At 29.9% G+C, this 20,088-nt stretch overlaps 2 protein-coding genes across 2 annotated transcripts in view; both read right to left on the bottom strand.

The window, feature by feature from the left end:
• The window catches only part of LOC143206624 (trissin receptor), a 421,579-nt gene that overhangs the window by 43,724 nt on the left and 357,767 nt on the right, over positions 1–20,088 (bottom strand). Inside the window, exons 3-4 of the mRNA XM_076419237.1 lie at positions 13,784–13,928; positions 3,994–4,153 (exon numbers count right to left, since the gene is read on the bottom strand). Of these exons, the coding sequence (XP_076275352.1) occupies positions 3,994–4,153; positions 13,784–13,928 (305 nt within the window). The remainder of the gene's footprint in view (positions 1–3,993; positions 4,154–13,783; positions 13,929–20,088) is intronic.
• Positions 1–20,088, bottom strand: part of LOC143206623 (uncharacterized) — a 419,549-nt gene that overhangs the window by 126,905 nt on the left and 272,556 nt on the right. The window lies entirely within an intron of this gene.

Genomic DNA, 20,088 nt, shown 5'->3' with positions numbered 1-20,088 from the left:
CTGTTTTAGTAAAACCCTACTTTATAATTCTGAAGCGGATAAGTTGCGCAAAACTTAGCGAAAATTTCGCTATACAAGAGAGATAGCATTCTATGTTTTTTATTTATGATATTTTATATATACATATATATATATATATATATATATATATATATATATATATATATATATATATATCTTAATTGTCTTGTCTTAAATAATATGAATATCCAGAAAAAAATATTTTTTTGTTGGATTTTTTTATAACTGCATAATCTTAACATTATATATATATATATAAAAGAACATTTCATTATATTTCGACGGGGCCATTTCATTACAGTTTATTGTTGTACCTTGACTGATTACAGACATTTCCTTGTTAACGCTAGCATAAAAACGGGTAAAAGATATCGTAAAATCTTTATTACGGAGAAAAACTTGGTGATTTCCTTTAAACCTAAACGATGCAGCTGTTTTTTCTCACAACGACAGAAATGTAATTAAGACTAGAGAACGTTCTTTAGATTTCAGTTAAAATGACTCTCGGAAAACTGCATTTTTAATTTAAGTTTACGTCATTATTAGACCAGCTTTTAGAGATAAATTAATTTCAATACTAAGCTGGGGAAATGATTCCTTTATTTATAACTTCATGTCAGACCTAATATATCATTTTAATATACTAGTCGATTTATGAAATTTAGCATTAGTTAAATACTGTGGAATATTGATTCATTATATTTATTCCATTTTAAAGTAATCGGATACCATCGAATATTTTGCTTTCCTTAATTTTGGCATACAACTTAGATTTACATTCAGTCTATTATTAAATAATTACGTAAAAACTTTTGCTTATTGCGTTTGTACTGCACTCAAACAGAATAATCAATATATTGCTGCTTTTGGTTCTCTATAAATGCATATTAAGTAAAGCGGGCCTATATATAGCATTTACCAAATTCAATGGTAGTTACGGCGAAAGCTGATTTATTGCATTAGCTATATGCTATATCTTATAGTACCCGAGAGACCAAACTTTGTTGAGACCATTCAAAGGTTTTACGTGTTCTAATAATCAAATGTATCTATTTTAGTTAAAATATAACAATATGTTGTTATAATGTCAATCTTTCTTTGTTTCTATGTTTGAGTTTTTAAACAAGGATTAGGCTAAAAAACGAGTGCAAGATCTATTTCCATTTTGTACCCCACTGTGATGGTGTTATGATGGGAATGATAATAGTACCTTAAATAATATGATGTATAATCAATCATAATATCTTCAATCATAAAAGTAAGCATTTAATTATATGCTATAGAAATTCTATTAAAAAGTAACAATTTAACAATCTAAAGTATTGTTACCTTTCATTAACAGTGACTGTACTGTTTTGCCTCAAGAGTTTGCGTTGGATGAGCTGCCATATCCATTTTATGACAAACTTTTCCGCTAGTACCATATATGTATATGTCAGCATCCATCCTGTATCAGAACAATTAGCGCTGCATCGGAATAAACTGATTGGTCACTTAGCCTTTTCTCATAACTGCCGTATAATGTGTTAAATGCCATATAATGTATCTTTAATTTATTTCGAACATGTTGCACTAATTAATCGCATATGCGAGAAGTTTTACTTATTTACGTCAATTTAAAAATAGGCGACTAAAGATTATCGAATGGTGTTTGAGCCTTATGGCAAACATTGCAACATATGAGTGCTGGCTCTGGATGTTGTGAACAGCCAAAAAAAATTACTGGATGATAACCGGCGTAAAACTCAAGAATATGCAGAATTGTTGGGATAAGAAATATAAGTAACACAAAGAACCATTTCCAGTCGCTTGAATAGCATAAAAATAGACTGATATATATGAATGATGAAAAGGTGTGAATTATATTAGCGGGATATTTTGTGCCGTATGAATTGAAACCAAGAGGCATTGAAAGGCATTTGGTTATGTGTGCTGATTATCGAAAGGTTATACTATAATAATATCCAAATTATCCAAAACTAAAAAAGATCATCTTGTAAATGTCAATATTATCGGCAAAACCGAATACTCTTGGCTCCAAGCACCTCTGTATTTGGTTGGATCAGTGTGGTATACTGTGGGCTGCTAAAGCCTAATGCAAACATAAATGAGAATAGCTATCGATTACAGTTGATGGGGTTGAGCAGAGCACTGTGCGAAATATAGCCGAAATACGAGCAAAGACACAACAATGTTATTCTTCAGCATGACAACGCTCGAATACATGCCGCAAAACCGTTAAAAACCTACTTGGATATATTAGAGTTCTACCGCACTTACTAGCTATTTGCTATTTGCTTCGACATATGAGTCGTGACCTGTCTAAGTATCGCAACATTTTTTATGAAGATATGGAAATTATGGGTCGATTTGTGGATAGCCCAAAAAGATACATTGTTCTTTCGAGATGGAATGAGATGGAAATAAAGGGTATCAATGGATAATACTTTGAATAAAAGACATTGCACTATCTTTTCACAATTGGCTTTCAAATTTTAAAAAATCCTTTATAATTACTTTACAGGCTTTGAGAATTTTTGTTTAGTTGAACAAATAATTTTTGATTTCTTATTTTAAAATGTAGGCTAACTGATCTATTAAGTAAAAAATGGCGCCATAGGCCATAGAGCAACAAAAATAAAAATATGTTTAAAATAAAGATCGATTTTTAGATAAAAAGGAAGATAAATAAACTATAACGCAAGACTGTTGCAAAATATGAAACCCACCTATTCTAAATGGATAAGAAGAACCAAGGTTAATTGCTAACGAGATTCAAGACAGCCAAAAAAGCGACAGGTCTATTCTAGTCTAAACGTATGAATTTTATCTAGTGAAATAATATTATAATATTTTTGCCATACATTTTTTTGTTGAATATTTAATAACTAATTAAATTACAACTACAAAAAATAAGGCTAATGAAATGTCAGTGTCAAAAAAGGCGCGTCCTCGTTGACACAATTGCAACATTCCTAATAATCTGACTTTAAAAAATCTTAATCTAGAGAAGTTATTCTTCAAATTACGGATCTTTTTAAATTAAGTTTTTTTAATATTTTTTACATTTTCGAATTTTTAAAACGAATTATAATACAACTTTCTGGTTTTATGAAAGACTGCTTTGCTTTGAATGACAAAAGAATGTGTAGAGAAGGTTAAAGTAAAACCAAATTTCAAGTAGATCGGTTCGGTAGAATTTGAGATATTACGTCAACCGCCTCGAAAAAATATTTTCTAGAAAAAAAGCATTTAAAGTTTTGTTTCCAGATGCCGTGATTTAAATGTAGCATCAATAAAAGGGTTATATCTCCGAAAATAATTTAAATGTTAAAGTTTTAGAATTATTAACAACAAATCGATTATTTCAAATCCCTAGACTAATACTCACCATAAATATGAGTACCATCACCATAAATATCAGGAAGGATTTGCTAGGCTTCAGAAGCAGGTTTCTTCCAATCAGACGACAAAAGTAACGAATGTCGAAAATGTAATTTTAAATGAGTCATAATTTGTTACAAATCACTTAAGATTCCGGACGTAACGGAATTAATACCACCATTTATAGCCTTGGAACAAAAGAGATACTTTATTTAGATCCCTGGTATTTTATACGGACTCGATATAAGTTACAACCTCTACTACCTATCCTTCCTCTTTTCTACACTCGCTCTTGTATCAACGCAAATAATATGTTTAACATAATTAGCATCTATATACACCAAACAACTTAATAATACAAAATGGAAGACTGTTATTTTATTTAAAGAATTGTTAAAGTAATGTAATTTAAACTTTAGGTTAAATTGTTTCACGATAGCTATCAATGATTAAAATACATACAATAACTTAATACTATACTTTATGAAATAGAAAAGGTCATGCTGTAAGACGCTTCCCTATATGACATAATAAAAACATTACAAGACAAGTCGAAAATCCGGAAAATGTAAAAATCTGAAAACTTACCTTTAAACGAATTGAAGTAAGTATCTGTTTACATGTGATGGGATATAAAATTGCGAAGTATCGTTCTGTGCATATCACCACCAGAATAAAAATGCTCGCTGTGCTCGACAACGACTGTATAAACATGTACATCTTGCAGAGAAAGTCGCCTAAAACCCAGCTGAAACAAAGAAAAATAATTCTCTAAATGTATGTACGCTGGCTGTGGGAAATGTTCGTACGTATTTTGCCTGTCGTGTATTTTCGTTAGTATTCCGCTCGTAAAAAGAAAACTGAATTGTTGGATATATTTTTTATGGACAAAAAACATTTTCTATTAAAAATTCTTTTCTTTTACATTTTTTTTATATTTTGACAAATTACAATATGTAAGGTACGATGATTACAAAATAAATTAGTAACATATTTTGACTGTGAATCGCTGTAGCAATGGTGAATTAGATGCACGTCGTGACATAAGAATGTTAATAATTCTAAAAATCATTCAAGACGAAAATAATGTAGTATTGTTAAAAATATCATATTGGACATAAAGCCGCACAAATCAGACCGAAAATCAAATAAATGTACTGGTTACTTGGAAGATACTTCCAACTTGACCTAATATCAAAAAGATTGTTTTATCAGCCTATTATAAAATTTATTTGGACCTATGATGTTCAAATATGGGGTTGCACTAAAGCATCAAACCAACTAATAATACTACGATGCCAAAATCTTCGATTAATTACCAATGTTTATCGCTACGTTATCAACGAAGAACCATACAATGACCTCGAAGTAAAGCGAATTTATGAAATTATCCAAAATATATTCGGCTTAAAACATGAAATAAGGTTACTAAATCACAGTAATGTAGAAGCAATACAGCTACGGGACAATACGTAAAAAATCAGAAAACTGAAGCGAACCAAACCACATAAACTTGTATACTCTTAAAGTTTTTTGTCTTTATTTTAACCTAAATCATAGAATTTATTTTTAATTTTGGACATACTGACGTATTTATCCCACACTCGTAATGCAACAGAATATATTGATGCAAGAACAATATTTTTCATCAGCGGGCAAAATTCCATGTATAGGAATAGTGGTGTAGAATATCTTATCCATCGATTGATCTATAACCTTGAGTGTAGTGTCTATTTCTCAACCAATACGCTGATGTTGGTGCCAGACGACAGTAAAAGACTTCGACATCCATGGCTATACAAGTTTCTATTGGCTAGAACTGCACATGCGCACTGGTTCTAATCTAGCCTGACAGTTTTTCACAACTCGCGTCCTTTTCTACCACGCCTTCCGTACCACAGTCTGTGCTAGATGTCTTTTTAAGGTAAATTTTGTATTTACATATTATTGAGGTAATATAATTATTTCATAGGCAAAATTAGCAGCAGATAATACGAAAATAAGTGTATAAGGTATGAATTATTAATAAAATATCATTTTATAACACTAATTTTGTAGATTGTTATAGAACAAAGTATATATTTTTATGTTAAATAATATGGAAACAGAACTTATTTGAAGATTATAGTAAAGGTAAGTATGAAATATGGTTATATTTGTATATGTTTTCTGTCTATTTGTTATTATAGTTATATCTTTCTGACTTTACCGGTATTTCAAAAGAAGAAAAATGCTATAACGAAGCTAAAAGCTAACGAAGTATCATGAATTTTCAGTATAGTGTAAATATAAGGTGTACTTAATAGAAAGTGGATGGAATAAATTGATAATATAGTATTTGAAGCTTTGTGATTTATTATTTCTTTCGGTTTATATAACTCTTAGGAACAGATAAATAATGATGAAATATTACAAAAAGAAGGATATATATTAAAGGAACCATAACAAAAAAGACAGCAAGTTATTCGTTTGTATAGTTCTTTATTATATTTAGATTGAACTCATCTCCACATTACCTATGAGGTAGAATTCCAGGCGGGTTTTTTTATTTTGTGGAGGTGTTCCCTGTAGGCCCAATCAACCTTTCCATTTCTTTCTAAGTATTCATTAATATTTCTGAGTGATATTTACTGTTAAAAGTAATAAAACAATGAAATAATACATTGCACTTACTTTTAGTAAAACATATTTACTTTTTTACGTTTGGGTACAGGAATGTATTGCTGTGTTTCCATCATTCGTTTTCCTTTTAAATTACTTTTTTGTTGAAATCTCTGAAGCATAACCTCTATGTTCTTAAGTATTTGGCTTTGGGATTGTTGATCCATTGATTTAAAAGTGTTAATTATACTGAAAACTCTGTTGTCAAAGTCATTTCTGTCATAACAATAGAGAAGCGGAAGAACGCTTCTCCCTGTATGTATTTTTCTTGCAAGATTCTTCTAGTTTCTTCTTGTTCCTGTGATTTAATCACCGACTGCTCTCTTAGAGTATTTGCTACATTATCTGCAAAATAATTAGTGCTCATTTTCTCCTCATACATACGTACCAAATGCAAATGCTTTATCGTATACTCTGGACAGCTACATATACCTATGCATTTCAATTTTATTTCCATTATTCTATTCATAAAACCCACAGTTAAATCTTCTTTTTTTTTTTAGAATACTGTGAATTTCACCTATAACCAAAAACCATACTCCCATAAAGTACAATTATAAGAAAAACATATATTAATATTCCCTTCTCGTTTATAAAAAATGCAACATTTTTCTCATTTGTATTCCATTCTTTTATTTTTAAATCAACACCGATCACTTCATTAGGATTTCTAACTGAATCGATGTTGTGTTTTTTTTTTAAATACGATAGATCATCTTTATTATTAATATTTATCCTCTGCATTTGTGGGGTATCTATCTGTCTTACGCCTGACAAATTTCTATCTGTTGTTCCGCCATATTTCAATTTTTCAATAATAATATTTTTCTCAGATTTCAGAAGATACCTTTACAGTAATCTTCAAATATGTTCTGTTTCCATATTATGTAACATAAAAATATATCTTTATTCCATAACAATCTACAAAATTAGCGTTATAAAATTATAATATTTTATTAATAATTTATACCTTATACACTTATTTTCGCATTATCTGCTGCTAATTTTACCTATGAAATAATTATGTTACCTCAACAAAATGTAAATACAAAAATAACCTAAAAATTACAGCTAACCACAAATAAACTGTGATACGAAAGGCGTGGTACAAAACGACTGGAGTTGTGAAAACTGTCAGCTTAGATTAGAACGCATATACAGAACAGATAAGTGCGTATGTGCTGTCCTAGCCAATAGAAACTTGTATAGCCATGGATGGAGAGATCTTTTACTGTCGTCTGTTGGTGCCGCAGGCTGTTCTTCTATTATTCAGATTACTTTATTCAACGGTCCGCTGCGTTTATCTTATTCCGACCAAAACTAAAATTGGCGTTATGAGCTACGGATATGGAACTACAAAGATATTAGAGATTTAAAATATTTTCCATTTTTATATTCGATATAAAAAAATTCAATTTCAAAATATCTGGATATTATAAAATATATCATTTGAGAGAGGAGAGAGAGAATATTAAATTATTCAAAACGTTTTATTTACCGTAAATCTACATGACAAGAAACAATATATTTGCTTCATGGAGCCTAAATTTTACGAATCTTTCCGTCTCGTAAGCGAAATTTCTGTCTCTGTGGCCTTACATCTTACATTTCGTTAAAATTAATTTGAAAAGGTCCCCTCTGTTGCCACTGAAACATTTCGACTACGGATAATTTGAAAATGGCAAAAGATTTCGGTCGCAGTTTAATCGGATTTGAGAGGCGTTGTTTAGCATCTCATAGCGAGACGTAGAAGTTTAAATTGCAATTCGGATTCCTCTTTGATGCGAAGTGCAGCAGATTTATCTCCCAACTTAATTCGATTTTGTTTCTAACAGTATTACATTAATTTAAAGGGGTCGATTTTGTCAGTTCACTCCAAGTGTGCTTTGAAATATTTGCTATGGATAAAACATCGGACACATAGTTTATCTCAAATATTACACTGTAAATGGTGATAAAATATACCAATATGTAGGGAAAGGCTTACGATGAATCGACTAATCAACGTCCTCATTAATTGCTAACATCGCCAAGTAAAGGAAATGGTGACTAAAAATCGTTATTTATGCGATGTCAAAACAAGAGACCAAAGTAAAATAGATCTAAAAGATCTCAAGAAATACAATAAAAATAGGAAAAAATTGGAATGGTTTGGCCATCAATTTGGAAGTTGCTTGTATTTGACTGGTAGGTTCCTCCTTATTCTTTTTCTTGCCAAAGCACATATTACCTTTTCGAGGAACCCGTCTCCAGTAGAAAAAAGACTTAAAACAGAAATCACAGTAAGAAATAAAGTTATGACTGCCATCTAGAAAGTAAAATAATTTCAAATGAGATGCTTGAGACATTTTCTGCATGTTTCCCTTCGAAATCACTTTAAAAATGAAGTTAGTTGATTAAGATGCCACAATCACTGTTCAATTAAAGAACATTTGTAAATAAGGAGATTATATATACTGTAAGGATAGTTGAAGATTAAGGGTCTCTTATTTTATCATAAAACAAATGATTTGAATAAAATATATAACTATCACCTCCAAAACGATATTGAATGAGATCATTTAGAATTATCTGATGAATCCAATATTATTGTATAGCAGTTGAGTAGTTGAGTATGTAGTTGAACATATTTACGTACGTTAAAATTCGAATGTTTCATTCGTTACTATTTTTATACTAACTAGTTTTTTAACATCCCTTCTAGTTATTACAGGTTTATTTGTATTTATGAGAGAATGTTGTATACTTATAGATTTTTTATTTTTTTATATTATATATATATATATATATATATATATATATATATATATATTATTAAATTATATATAATATATATTTATATTACATTATTAAAAAATTGCAATTCAGATTTTATTAAAATACAATAAAAATATTTGGGGCAATTATTCCATCCCTTTTTACCAATAGCCAAAAAAGTAACACTAAAATATAACAATAATTTTACATAATTAAAAATGAAATTGATATTTACAACACAGAAGAAGACAGTAATTATCTGTGTCCTTTTCTCTCTCAAGTTGTGTATGAAGAAGAATACGTACCACTACGATAGTAAAAACAAAACAAAGAAAACATTCGAATGAATCAGAAATATTAATTACATCTTATTTTATTTTTTCACTTCCCAACCGTCACAAAAATACGATAAAACCTATTTGGGATTATTATTCCATTCCACTTTTACAAATCCAAAGTAACACCAAAATATTTAGTCCCTCCAATAAAATAGCTCATGCACGTCATAGATGACGTTGAATATAGTGCCAAATGCAGTCCTTATTTTACCATAGTTAAAGAGAGGCAGATACAGAATGCTGTTTGACACATCACAAGATCTAACCGAATTAGTCTGCAAAGTTACATTTGTCGACAAAATTCTTCAAGACATTCGATAGTGACAGACGTGATAATAATTCAAATTGCGACAATTCAATTCAAAACGTTGCGATGTGTTGACGTCATAAATTTTGATGACGTGCATTGGCTGTTTTATTGGATAGACAATAAAATTAATTTTACACTGTCGCTTACCAATTTAATTTCATTTAAAATAGATCTCTACGATACAGGTATTCGTATTCCGTCTTTTATCACAATTGAAAAAACAATCACAAGTGTGTATTCCGATGACATAGTACTATCTTTCAACTACTTTTTAACTTTCGAAAGTTTAGAATGTTTTGCAACTATCGACTGTTTTAACCGTTTTCATTCGATAATTTATTAGCACTAATTGACGCTAATACAATTACATTATAATACACTTATCGTCGATCTCTAATAGGAACTGATGTAGTGTTGGCAGTTCTCTTGGAAATAAACAGTATTCCTATTGTGAATTTTTATATACACCCTACATAGAAAGTTTTTAATATATTTCCCTTGACACATTGTAACGGTAATGCCACGTTTTTCACGAGCTGGCATGTAATAAAAAACATTTTAAATTTGCTAAACTACTTCAGCAAATCCTTTATTGATTATTAGTTGGTGTAAAGAGCAATTTCGTGCCCGATCAGTTCCATTTCTTTCGTCGGTCCGTGCCTTTTAACGGATCCTTCTCTCATCCCATAGGCGATAACAGCTCCGACAAAAAAGGGCATTTAATAACGTTCCTACTCTGATTTCGCTCTTGAAGCGGCGATTTACAAAAAAAATGCATCTCCGAAATTACTTTGGTTGGTGCTAATTGAAAGCACTCGTCGACGTTAAATTATCGAATGAAAGTCAAATAGGCCAATTTATTTTCTGTAATATTCGTCACGTTATTTGGCAAAATTGTAGTCGACGTAGGATCAATTTAAATTTACTACTCTTACATGAAAATGGCACATTACTAACATTTTCATTTATATTAATGATTTAATATTGAAAAATTGAATGTAGATAATTGGATTTATCGAGGGAAATAATTTAATTTTGTATATTATTAATAGTTTTATCTCACGTTCGTTGCTATGCTACCGAAAAAAAGAGTGTCTGGTTATATGATTTATGTATTGAAGTGTTTTTGGATACACATTTTTGTTTCGGCTTATAAATACACAAATATGTGAAGATTTCACAGTTAGTGTCTAACCTTTACCACAAGGTATTGGGATATTTGATATTGGGGTTAATCATTTGCCTAATTTACAGATGTGATGGTAATATTGCGATACGAAAAGCAACCAGAACATTACAACAAAAGTAACAACATATATAATAGGCCAAAATTTGGAAGAAAAAGTTAATCAAAGCAAATTGGAACATATTGAAATTACTAACAATCAAACTGCAGATACAACAATAACAATTAAGAAGCCGTTAATATAGGAAAGCTACTCCATTAGAAAAATGAGTATGGTGGGAACAATTTCATAAAATTGGGGCAGTTTCACAAACAGTCAAACAGTAAACCAATAATGAATAAATTATTCATTGCTTGTCAATGAATTTGATTTCATACAGTAAATGCAAAATGAAAAGAATATATTAGAAGAAACATTTTAGCATATAATTGTCTTACACGGAGTGGTAGCTTACTTAACTGCTTTATTATTAACATAATATATTTCTTTAGATCAGAACAATACAATCAGACGTATTTTTAGCATCAATTTTATAATTTTGTTATATCAAAGAGAATACTACTGATCGTTTCTGAGAAAAAAAATGCAAACAACATATTGACAATCGAAAATTTTCAAGTATACCTGAGGCAGACAAGTTTACCCGGGTTGCGTAAAATCTCAGAATAGCAGATCTTCTATAACAACTGATAAACTGCCCTGATTTCTAAAAGAATAAGGAAAAATTCCTTCTAAAGCGCAGGAATTGATTTGTCTCTTATTTTCATATGAAGGATTATTAATGCTTTTTTCATTTGTTTCCCAAATTATGACGGGGATGTAGGAATTCCTACTCGTACTAATTTTGAGCAAAAAGAGAGAGTTCTTTCTCTTCATTTCTTCTCATGAATTGCTTTTTCACTAAAATGTTACCACTTGACTCCAATGATGCGTGTTTGCTAAAATGATTGCCCATATTATTTGAGGAATTGCCAATGGTTAATATACTATATTATAGTATAAATGTGGGAAATAAGTCAAAGTTAAATAGTAGATCCACTGATCAAAAAAAAAAAAATAAATAAATAAAAATAGATTTCAAATAAAAATGAACAACCTAAAGGCTAAAGAGTGAAGGTATTTGTGCAAGTGTAAATTACCAAATTAACAAATTAGTATTTTATCTAATTTGAATTAATTTTTGTACTTATTCCCATATATTTATTTACGGTATTTTTACACGACAAAAAAACATTTTAATAAACCTAGTATTTTATGGATGTAAAATTCTTATTCGTACTATATCTCACGGCCTTATCTAACATTTCGTTTAAATTAATTCGAGAGGACGGCGCTTTTCTCGCGACAGAAATTCTTCGAGTAAAATTGCAAAAGATTTCTCTAGCAGTTAAGTCGAATGTAAGAGGCGTTGTTTAACATTACATGGCGGGATGTAGAACTTAAAATTACATTCCATATATTATTTTATCTTTTTTTTTATTGTTAGATCTAGTAGTATTAGTTACGTTATTTTTTTATGTCAAAACATCATATAGTTCATATAGAAGGGGTTTAAATATACATATAAACAAATATAAATATAATAAAAATTAAATATACATATTAAATATAACATATCGTTAGGTAGCATAATTTCCAAGCAAGATGTATTTTTATTAACTTGATGAACTGACAGATAATTTGATATATTTGTAAGTTTAATATATTTGTATGTTTCTTTTCGCATCAGTAAAAATAATATATTTACTTGCTCCAATTTCCTGAATTTAATTTAAATATAATAAGGGTTTTTAAACATCGAAATAGTAGAAAATACCTTCTGCAACGTTCTCTTAAATATTGATATAAAAAAATAGGACATAAGACGCATGTGGATGGATAGGAGCATGCAATGTAAACAAGCTGGTACTGGTGGGAAAATAAATCGGAATATATCAGAAATCCGTTAATCCTTTAAGAAAATCTAGAATCTATTCGGAGATTGAGGAGACAAAAACTATCTGAATTGGTATAGTTAAGCTATATGTGTTAAGGCGAATTAAGTAAGCAAGGTTAATTAAGTTTGTGGCTATAATATTACACATATATACAAATATGGGCGTTAAGAACAATATTATGAAAAAATTACTGGATAGTAAATAACTAGTTGTATTAAGTCCCATGTGCGTTTTAAATAAATATAAAAAATAGGCAATATAATAATAGAGGCAGTAGTCAGATATAAAAAGCAAATGCAATGTTGTTCAAAATAACGAGGAGGTTTCAGTCTGTGCAATATGAATAGAATAACATGCAACTATATATGTAATGTAGTGTAAACAAATATCATACTTCTCTTCGCAAATTTCAATTATTTATTTTATTTATTTGTCCAGGTCACTATTAATAATTAATAATGATTAATTATTCTATATATTTAATGATTTATGGACCAACCTACTATATATTTAGCTGTCTTTGAATAAGTTGATTTTAAATTAGGATACAAACATTATGAATTTTTTGAGAAATTATAACTTAATCTTTATTTTATTTATTATTAACGTAATTTTAAAATAAGAACGTGTTATATTTTATAGCTTGCTCAATACTGTTTATAGGGATTTTCAATAATAGCGGGTCGACTTTTCTGTGGCGACCATGTTGTTTGGTGGCGTAAGTTTTTATAATTCTATTAGTTAGTCACTGATTTCAAATTAAAGTGGTAGGTGATACCATTAAGCAAAACAATAAGCAATGGTAATATTATCACAAAAAGTTACTGTTAGGTTTAGTTTGGTTGGTTTTAGCTCGTCGGCGTCAACGTCGGACCCTATAGAATGATGATATGACTTCTTCTGGCTCCCATTGAATGATATGGTTAAGAGCTAATGCTCCATAACAGATACCTTAATGCGAAATGGATGTTTTGCATTAACGATTCGAGGATATAGTTATGTTTTACAGAGGTTCCGTGAATTGGACAATAAGATTAGATGCGACATATTTTTTATTGAAGATTTTCGGCCATGGCTATAACCACCTTGTATATTAAGATATATGTATGTGTAAGATATCTAATATTAAAGGAGATTTCTATTGTGTAAATATGCATTTTTCTATTAATTTTTACTTTTTTTACTTACTTTTCAACCATGTAAATTAGCAAGTTTTGATACACGCAGAATATGGCTACGCAGAAATCGGCAACTGCAAGGTTCGCCAAGAAGAAATTGGTTATTGATCTCAATCTTCGGCTCATTGTTACCACGAGGATCACCAAAAGGTTGCCTAAAACAATAAAAAAATACGATAATAATTTTACTTAGTAATGTAAAATATGTAGTTATTTAAATTGTTTTTAATTGTTAAAGTTGTATTTTCCTTGTTGTGTTTATTGTTAGAATAATGCTCTGTTTTAGTGTTCTTAAATAAGATTAATTTCAAAATCATTGTATGGAAGTAAATACGAAGAACATGAAAATCGAATATCGTTTGGAGATTATAATAAGATAAGACTCTTATATTTAAGTAATTGTTATATTTGTATGTGGCCTTGCGTTGTCCTGAAGGATGATGACGTCTCGAATGGAATACGCGATTTTTGTCGACCGTCAATAAGCTTTCTCATTTTTGCTCGCTCTGTCATTTTTGAGACTTGTTCATGGGTGTCGACCATAACTTTTATTTTCGACACCTTCTCGCCCATCTCTGAATTCTCTGATCATCGATTCTGAAACAGTGTAGCGTCCCCAAACTGTGGCTTCAAACGAGTGACAATTTGCGATGGTGTAACGCCTTCATTGATTAAAACCTTTATGATAATGCGCTGTGTAACACATGAATGTAGCTCACGCTCAATCATGGCTGTACTGCGAGCAGAACCGTGCAGAGCTGTTATGCAGACCAGTTTCTCCCCTTCTCATAAACCATTCAAGCATCGAATCCTCTAGATCGGAGTTAAGTGCTGAGCTAAATAGTAAAATTATGTTGTATCTTTGTTTCTCCCTCGGAAGATATGAAAGTGAAATTGTATTATATTATATTAACGGGGGTAAATTATTTGAGATAAAATACCCGAATATGATTATATTATGATTGTTTTTGAATATGAATATCATTTGGGCAAATAACTGAAATATATTTAAATAAACTTTGTTTAAGAAAAAATTGGAAAAGCTTTCTTGTGGCATGTTTGGCGATCGTTTGAAAAAATTATTCTTTGTGTTTTTGGCTTCGAGGTTTTCATCAGTCTCGGGGTATGGATGTCGATAAATAGATAATCTTTTAAAGATATATCTATTTTATTATTTGAGTGGTACATCGATATATCGTCAAGACACCCAATGTTTTGTTTATAACCATATTTTTCGCAACCTTAATAAAGTGTTTTGTAAATTACATTTCGACTGTATGTGTATAATATTCTTTTCCTTGTTGGGTTTAGTGTCAGAATAATGTCCCATTTTAGTATTTTTAATTTTTTAAAATTAACCTCCTAGAACTTCAACAATCTTGCTGTGGGGAATCAGTATTTTTTATGATTGCCGTTGTACAATATAACTATTCTGACATGTAGAAGATCGTTTTCTTCTTCTTCCGTAAATTATCTTCTGTACAAGCTTAACTCTAAATATTATAGTAGAGGCTATTCTAACTTATTCTAAAGTCTATCCTGTCTTATTCTAAAAACTATTCTAACTTATTATAGAGGTTGTGCGTTTGAGTCTACGTACTTTACTATCATCGCCCACATTTAACTGTTTGGCGAGTGCATTGGGATGCACAAACATTTTTTCAGAGTACTTTGCACTAACACTTTTATTACAATAACACATTTGTTATGGATTCCAAGGGATGGCACGCTGAATAAGTTTGTTGGGGATGTAATATGGGGCATCGACGATAGCAACACTTTATTCTGGAAATTTTGAAGGATACCTATGTTAGAATTGCTTGTTTCGACTTATATGGCCAAACTTTGTTTTTGTCCACAGTTTCACATTCTCTAGATGAAGTTGAAGGTTTCTTGTGGCTTATATTGGATCCTCATGTGATTATAATACCGTTGTGTCGTAAGAAAATGTTATAAACAGTAGTGTTTCTCGAGGCCGATAGGTTAGCTGTATATAATAGTTATAAAAATGGATTAGGGCACTGATCTAGGGAACACCTGATGAAAATATATTTAAGTTCAGAGCCCCAATTAGGTATAGTACTGATATGAATTTATATTTGTAATATAATATAGAGTTTTATTTTAGCAATAATTTGATTAACTATTGTTTTGCCGGCAAAATATTTGTTAAATGTGTTGAAATATATTTTATACACAAAGGCCAATTGGTATGAAAATAGCCATGTAGCAAACAAGTACAAAATGATTTAGATTGAAGAATCACAATCCATATATGAAGATATTACGCTAGTATATTTGAGTAGTAATACACTGAAAATAAACTTGCTAATAAGCATATTGATGTATGTTGGAGGAATTATATTGATAATTAAATGGTTCTTTCATCAAACTTAATATACATTTGTCTTATTATCATCATTAAATCTTGTATTCAATAATAAAATCTTAGCCTCATTTATTAATGTTATTCTGCAAATTGCTGAGTAACTGATATTGAAGTAATTTAATATAAATTCAAATTTAACTGTGTTTTATATTTACATAACGAAAAAAACCCGGAAACTTGTTTTTTTCGCTTCTTTTTTAATAATGTCGGACCGCTTCTCGTTTTTATGGAACGTTATTGGAAATGGAAAATAAAAGGCTATAAATAAGTAGATATAAATGATGCGCGAATTCAATTTTTAGGGCGAGAAAGTTTAGAAAATACAACCGAACTTAACCGATATTTGCGTCGGAATGGTCTTGAAATGTCGAATTTTTACAGATAAATAGCTTTCTGTTATTGAAAATATTTTTTACGAGAAAAAAGCAAGGTTATCATTTTTAAAAAATAATTATGTTTATAGCAAGATCATTTCAAAATTGTAATGACTCTAGGAAATGTATGAAAAATGTATGAAAACTCATATGAAAATGTTTGAGTGAAAATACCTAGACATTGCTATTTCCCACTATCACTTGTTCGACTATGTACCATTTATTTTTGAATACACTTTCTAAAGATTTGAGACCTTAATATTTATTTCAATATTCCACTAATTTACCTTATTTATAATAATTTAAACTGGTCTTACCAATGTCTCCCCATATGCGAAATTTCAGAAGAATTAAAAAATTTAAATAAAAAAGAACGATAAGATAAGCCTAAAATAAATTTTTAATAACTAAACAAAAGCATTTTTCATATTAAAGCAGAGTAATACCGCTAAAACAACCGTATAGTTGACATAGTAACCTACGAAACACCTTAAAAATTATCTTATAATTTATCTTGAGCTATTTAAGAGGAAAATATATGCATATTACTTCGTATAGTTTCATTAAACTAATAATTTATCAAAGGGATAAAGCGGTATATTTGGCAACGTTGCAATATTTCCTAAATATTGGCCACTGGAAATTTATTTGGCGCCGATCAGTGATGAATAACACTGAAAGGAACCGAATTAATCTTACTATATTTAAATGGAATTTATGCCTAATTCATAAGTATTAAAAATAAAATAGGATGCAATTTAAAAAAGCCAAAAAATTGTGTGGGTTATTGAGTCGCTAAGTGAGAGGAATTTTTTAACGCATAATTAATATGCAGGCTTAGAAATCCAATTAATCTTCAATTATCAATGGATATAGCTTAAATATAATTTTTAAAATTGTATGAGGTCTTTATTAAACATTATATTATCATTTAAAAGAATATATACTAACTATCTTCTCTGACTCACTCAGTACCTAAATGCCATTTTAATAATATAGTTTGGAACTATATAAAATATTGATTAAATTTTATATAGGCGCAGACCTCATTTATTTATATATATAGGAAGCTTTTTATTAAAATTCATGGTTAAATATCACCATAGTCCCAAAATATCGTTAAACAAAAGAATGTTGTTATATAAAGATGGAGTTCGATAAAATCATGAAAAAAAAAAACAAGAGAAAGAGAACGAGATTATTTCATTGAAAGAGTAAAAATAGAAACCTTTTCATTTTTTATGTATGTGGCAGAAAAAACTATACTTTAACAATTAGGATCATTGTGTTTTTATGAAATACTGCTGAAGAATAAATAAATAATAAGTAAATATAATATGTGAATTGACTCTGGCGACACCGTATAGACAAAAAATTCAATATTTGCCTCAAACTCGTTTCTATTTTTATAACAGTAGAAAACGTGTTAATATAACTTCTTTAACTTTTCTCCTTTATTCGTTCTTTAATTTTTTTTGGTGAAAACTTACGTGTCAGATTGTTTTATGTGGTTCTATATAAGTGACGAAATAAATTTTTCAATCACTATGTAATGTTATGTTATAATGCATATCGAAAATATGTATGATTCTTAATAAGCTTCATTTAAAAAACTTACGAATCCAACGAATTGCCATGCCGACTAAGAGTCTAACTCGCTGGCAATAACGTAGTAGGATCGAGGGCTTTTTTATGATCTTTGAAAAATCTGTTCGGTTTTTTTAAATGTATTAAATGTTTGTGTTGCAGTGGTGACTATAAAAAAGTGAACAAATTTAAAGTTGTATTTATGTATAATATATCATTGCTAAAATGATTAGCAAAAAATCGAAGTTTTCTAGAGAACTGTTATCTAATTAGTAAAAGTAATAATGCATACCATAGACATGAAATATCACCTATAGAATTAATATGAATTTAATGTATGTCCAAGAACGGAAAGAAACAAAATAGAAGAATAATTATATATAAAGTAGACATTGGGATTTTTAAAATTTTAAAAACTAGATATTGGACGTTTTATTCGAAACTTCATATATTTTTTATAACTAAGTAGTTTCTACTTTTTCAATAGGTTTACTAAAACACTATCGATCATTGTATTATATGTTTGTATTTATTTGTTTAAGTGTTAAAGTGATACGGTCACTTTGAAGACTGTTGCTAGCTGTTTTTGTATTTTAAATAAATTTTATTATTTTATATATTTTAAATATTTAAATAAATGTCATCAGCAAATGGTAAATATGGAAAAAATATTATAGATCTCAGCCTATATTTAACGCTTCTTTATATTTTAATTTTTAGAGTTTTTTTAAGTTTATTTATTTATTTATATATTATTTTTTACTTTTTTACCTTTACCAACTAGACTATCTGTAATAATTCAGTAATAGTCTATACAGCCCAATCCAATAAATCCAATATTCCATAAAACAGCCAATTCTCGTTATAGAAGACATCGATTATAAACCAATTGCAGTTTGTAAATATGCAAAAATATATATTGTCTGATGCTTTATGAACAAAATTTTCGAAGCCAAAAAGAGAAAAGGAATTCCGACATAGCCGTTCACTTAAATGCACATAAACATAAACACTACACACTTTTCAATGAGCTTGAGGCTGACTGCGACGTTCTGCTACACCCAGTATACTCAACAAACCTAGCGCCTTCTGATTATCATTTTTTCAGATCCATATAACATTGGATAATACACGGTTTGGAAATGTTGCAGAAATGGATCGATAGATCAATAATTGGATTTCTACCAAATCAACATCGTCATTTCGATATGATATCGCCATGTTGCCGCAAAGATGGGAAAAAATTGGAGAAACTTATCGAAAATATGATTGATTGATGATTGATATATTGGGGAAGGATAAACTAATATGAACACCCGACATATACATACATATACATAATGCTTATTTGTTAATTGGGCCACCACTTTCTTTTAAAACAGTTGCAATTCTTTGCGGAATAATATCTGAATAGTTTCCAACGTAATATTGTCCTATTCTTGCAGCAAAATATTGAGGATGTCGAGATATTCATTCGAAATACAACGGTCATTGGTGCGAATGAGATGATAAGCTGTATACCTCGGTATTGTCGCCCAATTCATAACAGAACCTTCCTTATGCTTGATAGAAGGAAGCAAGCAGTCCGGGTGGTGGGCTTATTTTCGGGTCCTCCATACATAAACCTGCCGGTTTGTAGAAAACAATGTAAACGATTCATGGGACTACAATCTTCTTCTCCCACATTCTTCCACTGATCAAGTGAACAAGTTTTATGATCGTTGAAGCACTTCTTTCGCAGTTTGGAATTGGCTTCCACTATAAGGGGATTCGCAATTGTAGCTTTTTTATGAATGTTAGTTCTTGTTAAGCTTCCGGCCTACTGTGTTTATTGATTCAGTTTTTTTATATTTTAAAATCTCGGCTTTACCAACGAGGGTTTATCTGGACTGGACCTACAATTTAACGAGGGCTTCGAACTACGGTCCTCTGCATTAAGCCTACCGACTGGCCAGTGACCAATTT

Source organism: Rhynchophorus ferrugineus, unplaced genomic scaffold, assembly GCF_030347505.1.
Source record: "Rhynchophorus ferrugineus isolate W39M unplaced genomic scaffold, kcgeb_rfMv2 rfM1, whole genome shotgun sequence".
In the NCBI taxonomy this organism is placed as follows: domain Eukaryota; kingdom Metazoa; phylum Arthropoda; class Insecta; order Coleoptera; family Curculionidae; genus Rhynchophorus; species Rhynchophorus ferrugineus.
This window is presented reverse-complemented; position numbering and strand designations above follow the sequence as displayed.